The 6,425-nt window shown below is 39.6% G+C and overlaps 1 protein-coding gene across 1 annotated transcript; it reads left to right on the forward strand.

Annotated features, from left to right (window-relative positions):
• The first annotated feature begins 1,138 nt into the window (after nucleotides 1-1,138).
• On the forward strand, nucleotides 1,139-6,204 carry LOC133708034 (uncharacterized). The gene is made up of 2 exons (XM_062133485.1): nucleotides 1,139-1,291; nucleotides 2,620-6,204. Exon 2 carries the CDS (start codon nucleotides 2,832-2,834, stop codon nucleotides 5,691-5,693), a length of 2,862 nt encoding a protein of 953 aa, XP_061989469.1. The 5' UTR covers nucleotides 1,139-1,291; nucleotides 2,620-2,831; the 3' UTR covers nucleotides 5,694-6,204.
• The last annotated feature ends 221 nt before the right edge of the window (nucleotides 6,205-6,425 follow it).

The raw sequence follows: 6,425 nt of genomic DNA on the forward strand, positions 1-6,425 counted from the left end.
GCCAAGTCAACCACACCATCACAACACACTCCGATCCATTTATCTAAGCACCATAGGAACCTAGAAAGTTCCCACCACCACCAACCGACAACAGCTTCCCCCAAAACACAAATCCAACCCATGTCACAAAACCTGCCATCCGCCGCCAAGGCTTGTTAAGAAAACCACCCCAAACTGAAAAAGAAGTTCATTGTCTGCTCATGTTGTGTAGACTAACAAACAAGCTCATCTACATTCTGGAACCGCAGGTGGCAGCGCTGCACAAAGAGAAAGATTCCTTAGCCTTAAAGGAATCAATTTAGCTGGAGAAAGAGCCGAGCCCCTCATAATAAGGGGATGGAGCAATAATTAAAAAGCCTTTTTACCAAAATATTTCTAGTGAAATTGTTGATAGCAAATTTGTATACGTAAAACGGATGAATATGATTTTTCTATTGATGCGTAAACGGAATATTAAAATGGATTTTCACATTATGTTATTAAATCAGTATTAGAAATTCTGCATTTGCATCTTTGTAAATAATTTATTTACTTTATATCTTAATAACTCCATTCAATGCACCAAATGAGACCTTAGTGATAATCACCAACTTCTGACCTAAGTATTGACGTGGCGAGTGGTTATTCTATAGTCCTGGACTAACACACGGGGCATTGTCATGTTGTGGTTCGAGTCAATTACACGACTCGAATTTATTAAGGAAATCTATTAGGAATAGAAACATGTCATATGGATCAGTAACGTTAACCCAAATTACCAAGTGTACAAAGGTCCGGGACCTTAGAATAATTTTCCTAATGTGACAAATTTCGTTAATAATTCATAATAAGAATTTTGACCATTGTAGTTTGACCGTGTTCTTATGTGTACAACACATTTAACCAAAAATGAACCAATAATATGACTTGAATATATTAATGAAACCAATCAAAAATAAGTACATATCATATGAACCAATCCACTACGTGTATATAATGAAGACGTGACAGAATTGGGTAATAATTCATAATAAGAATTTTGGTCATTGTGGCTTGACGGTGCTATGATCCACAACATATTTAAACGAAGGGTCTCAACGTGGGAATTAACAAAATTTGCTGGGCAAAAGTAACAAACAAAAGCCCCAAAAGTTGCAAGAAATTACAACACAGTTTACAATAAACCCAAATTGAGGAATGAATTTCCCATTTGCATTTCTGCCCTAAATGTGCAATTGCCCCAGTTCATAGTCGCAATCGCCCCAAGTTCGTAGAAGCGACTGCCCCAACTACTCGCAATTGCCCAATTGCTGTAAGCGCTCCCTTTCTGAACCCATATCGATTTTGTGCTTCCCCAAGTTTGTGTTTTTGTATTTTTGCCCCCAAATTTTTCATCTTTAATTCGAACAACCCCAGATGAATTTAGGGTTTATTATATTTTTTCTTATGGTGTTATGGGTCTGCTTCATTGATCTGTATTATTTTCATGAATTCCATTGGTTTTTTCAGTTTCTTTTTTATTTTCTTGTGTTGGGGAAGTTAGGGTTTGCTTGGATATGGTTGAATGTTAAGGGATTTGGTTGTATTGTGTTTGGTTCACAAAGTGACAATGATGGCCATGGTCAGTTCATACTGTCTGGAACTGAATGGAGAAAGTAGTTGACTTTATTTTCAAACCGATTCATTGGTCCAGCTAATGTTCGGGCCGCGTCTCACTTTGCAGATTTGCAGTGTTTTTCGGGATTAATTTCATCAGTTTTAGTAGAGTCTAGCTTATTTTGGTAGTTTTGGGGTTCGACAATGTCGTATAGTTGATGAGGTTTTCTTTGAGTTGGCATATGGCGAGTAGAATTGTTGTTTTTGTTGTAGGTGAGATCCGTTTTTGGTTCTATCGGGTTGACAGGGTTTTTGAAAAGCATCACTTTGTATGAAGTGTGCACACTTTATTAAGATACAAAACTTTAGCAGCTTTTAGGGGTGTAAGTCTGTCTTCCGCATTGTGGGATAGGCAGGCAGGATCTAGCTGTTTTTTCTTGTTCTTTTTTCTTTTAGCTTTGTTAAGTTTTTACTTACGATGTGGGGTTTTGATCATCTTGTCCACAGTATGTATGTTAGATCTAATGAATTTTCTGTCCTCTAAAACAAAATTCAAAATATGAGAAATAGGGTTTGGAATCAAAATCTCCAAAAATTGAGGACTTAAAATTGGTTCCAGAGATACTGTTGTATTATAGATGGTTTCTTTGTTTTGATGTATAGCGTGTATATTTTAGATAATCAATTGATTGTATTCTGGAGATTTAAATTGTATTTATTGTTCTAATTTTTCTTTGGACGGTTTCTGATTCTTTTTATCAATATATGTGGATTGTGTTGCTGGGTTCATAAGTTTCTGGAATTAGTTGATTTGTTTTCTGATATATAGTAACGGTTAGTCGGTCATTAGTGAGATTATTGTTTTATGATTCTAATTCTTCCCTTCCTCCGACTAAGTTTTCACTACATAAGTAAGCGTATAATTGTTCTATTAAATTGCAAAATGCAGTTGACAGTGTCATTCTTTTATTTTAATACCAATTAAATGTGTGCAACGTGGAGCTTGACACTTCCTGAAACCTCATTTCTTTCTTGTCTTTGTAGATAATAGGCCTCTCTGGAATCAATACTCAGCCAGGGTTACTTGGGAGTATGAAAAACGTTGACAGTTGAGCCTTTCTTGTCGGTTCTTACTGGCTTTGGTTCTAAGTTTGGCTAATGCTTATCTGGAAGCATACTTTTGGGGTTTCAATGTTTACTTTCATTTTATGCACTAGTAGAGGAATTTGAGTCAGCTCAGGTTCTCCAGATTACTGATGGATTGCAACAAAGAAGAGGCCATTAGGGCCAAGGGGATTGCTGAGAAGAAGATGGAAAGCAAGGATTTTGCAGGGGCTCGTAAGATTGGTGTTAAGGCACAACAACTCTATCCTGATCTGGAGAACATATCTCAGATGCTTATGGTGTGTGAAGTGCATTGCTCTGCTGAACAGAAATTGTTTGGGAATGAGATGGACTGGTATGGCATTCTTCAGATTGATCAGAAAGCAGATGAACTGACAATTAAGAAGCAGTATAGAAAGTTTGCTCTCCAACTTCACCCTGACAAAAACAAATTTTCCGGTGCAGAAGCTGCTTTTAAGCTGATAGGAGAAGCACAAAGAATACTTTTGGACCGTGACAAACGTAACATGCATGACATGAAACGCAGGGCTTCTGTTAGTAAAACAAATGTGCAGTATCGACCCCCAATGAAGGCGAGTTGGAATTCAAATATTCACAACTTCAGAAGCAATCTGTCAGGCATGAATCCCCAGAACCAGCAGCAACAGCAGCCCACTTTTTGGACTATGTGCCCATTTTGTGAGGTTAAGTACCAGTATTATAGAGCAACTGCCCTGCACAAATCTCTTACTTGTCAAAGCTGCAAGAAGCCCTTCATTGCATATGAGACAAATGTGCAAGCACCACCAACTACCATCAATCAGCAGGCATACCCCCAGCAAAAATGTGGTTTCAGCAAAGTTGAAATGAAATCTCAGGGGAACTTTACTGCTGAAAAACCCAAATCTGAATCTTTTCAAAAGAGTGGTCCGAAGGCAGGTGGTTCTTCTGGTATTGGTTCAGAAAAGGTGAACCGGAAGAGAGACAGAAAGGGAGACAGAAAGCGTGTAGTAGAAGCCAGTGAAAGCAGTGACTCTGAAAGCAGTGCTGACTCTGAAGAAGATGTGGTCGTTGATACGGATGGTGTTCATCAGGGATATTACGGGGAGCAACCTAGAAGATCTGCACGGAGTAAGCAGCAGGTATCTTATAAGGAAAATTTAAGTGATGATGATGACATTCCTATATCAAAAAGGGGGAAGAGGAGTGGATCCTCATGTGCCACTGAAGAACAGAATGAGGATGCTTCTAAAGAGGAGGAATCTAAAATGAATGGCCAATCTGAGGCTAACACCAAAGGAGATGAGAAAAAGGTGCAACAGAAAGATAGTGCTTGTCTTGAAGAGTCATCGAAGGTTCAGGCCAAAAAGATGGTGAATGGTGAGAAAAGTTCAGAAAGTAAAGAGAAAGTTCTTGAGAATTCTGCATCAGATACAGGCTCCCATGAGAAAATTGCAGAGCCACTGTATTCTGTTCCCCAAAATGACTTCAATGACTTTGACAAGATCCGGACGGAAGAATGTTTTAAAGTTGGGCAGCTCTGGGCTGTTTATGATAATCAAAATGGGATGCCAAGATTTTATGCTAGGATTAAGAAACTTAACGCTCCCGAGTTCAAGGTGCATATAACCTGGCTGGAGGCGGACCCTGATGATGATAATGGGAAAAAATGGGCAAATGCAAACTTGCCAATTTCTTGTGGTCAATTCACACAAGGCCAGTCTGACACCACAGAAGATATTGGGATATTCTCTCATTTGATATCTTGGGAGAAGATTAAAAATACTTACAAGATATATCCAAGAAAGGGAGAGACTTGGGCCATTTTTAAGGACTGGAATGTGAACTGGTGCTCTGATCTGGACTCCAATTGTAAGCGTGAGTTTGAATATGAGTACGTTGAAATTTTGTCAGAGTATGCTGAGGGTGTTGGAATACGTGTTGCACTCTTGGAGAAGGTGAATGGTTTTGTGAGTGTTTTTTGCCAAATGGTGGAAGAAGGAAAGGGCACGTTTCAAGTTCCACCAGGTGAATTATTGAGGTTCTCTCACAGGCTTCCATCCTTTAAATTGACTGGTGATGAAGGAGTAGGAGTGCCATCAGGATCTGTTGAGCTTGATCCCGCCTCTATGCTCTTTAGTGCTGAGGAAATTGAAGCAAGAGACAAGAAAAGTAGTACCAGTGAGTTATTTTCTAGATGGTCAGATATAAGGAAACCTATGATGGGGAATGTAGCTACACACCAGGGCGATCCGAAGATCATAAATTTGGGGCCTGAACATAATAAACCTAATCAAGATCATGATGCTCATGAAGAAGTGTCAATTGAAGTTCCAGACCCTGAATTTTACAACTTCGATGCTGATAAATCCCTGCAAAAATTTGAGATTGGTCAGATCTGGGCATTGTACAGTGATGAAGATGGCTTGCCCAAATACTATGGACAGATCAAAAGGATTGATTCTAGGAAATCTAAATTGAAGATTTTGGTTGCATGGCTTGAATGCAGCTCACTACCAGAAAATTCAATGGAGTGGCGTGATGAAGAGATGCCAATTTCTTGTGGGAAATTTGAGGTTAAAAGGAATCAAGTCCAAGATTATGATTCTACCATGTCCTTTTCACATCTAGTCAAAGCAGTTCCTGTTAGTAGAACTGAATTTGATATCTTGCCCAAGAGTGGGGAGGTTTGGGCATTATATAAGAACTGGACTCCTGATATCTCGAGTTCTGGCTTGGCAACCTGTGACTATGATATAGTCGAAGTGTGCGAGGACAATGGTTTGCAAAGAAAGGTACTGATTTTAAGGCGTGTGGATGGCTTCAACTCAGTTTTTAAAGTTGAAGTGAAAGGAGGATCAGCTGAAACTATGACTATCCCCGAGGTTGAGCTTCTCAGGTTTTCTCATAGCATTCCTTCTTTCCGGCTAACAGAAGAGAAAGGTGGCAGCCTTAAAGGCTGTTGGGAACTTGATCCTGCTGCTTTACCCGTCCGATACTTTAGTCAGAAGTGAATTGGCAAATTGGCCTCATGCCATATAGTGCACATGCAGCATTCATCCGATAGCTCTCAAGCCAGGGGTCTCTTTTCCAGGTGCTGGTTTGGAAGATGGAATGATTTGGGAGAAGATTCTAATATATAAAGCGGAATGAAGCCTGCCTAGTCACTTGTGAAGAATGGTCAGTCTTTTGATCAGTGTACTCCGAGGGAGGTGAATGTTCCCAGCTAACTTCTTTGCAGCCCATGAATTTTGCTCATTTTCTCTTGGTGGAGAGCAGTTGGCTCTGTGCTGATTTTATGTAACTTTTGGAACTCCTTGTTTATCAATCCTCTAAACTTCAGTAACTGATGATGTTGGTGCTGTCGTGCTGAAGTTACGGGTGATGTTGGAATGCCAACCATCAATGGATGATCTGAACTTTTTCATCTCAAGAATGTTGTTTTCCTAGAAATTTGTATCAGCAAACATTATTTCGGCTGTTGAAAAAGTAGTCGCATGCCGCCAATGCTTTTATTTACTTGTAGTCTTTCTTCTTCCAACAACTTTGTGGGTTGGAGGCTGTTATCAGTCATCCTCATCGGTTCTCTGTTTTAGGATTGGGTTGCCGTAGGAACCCTTTACTGGGTGCTGTGAAAATGCGATGAGCAGTGAACACATGCAGATTAAGGGTTGAGTAGAGTACTCTCTGACCTCTATTCCATAATAGGCATCAAACCCAAAAATGTGAAGAGAACAACAAACAGA

Source organism: Rosa rugosa, chromosome 5, assembly GCF_958449725.1.
Source record: "Rosa rugosa chromosome 5, drRosRugo1.1, whole genome shotgun sequence".
In the NCBI taxonomy this organism is placed as follows: Eukaryota; Viridiplantae; Streptophyta; class Magnoliopsida; order Rosales; family Rosaceae; genus Rosa; species Rosa rugosa.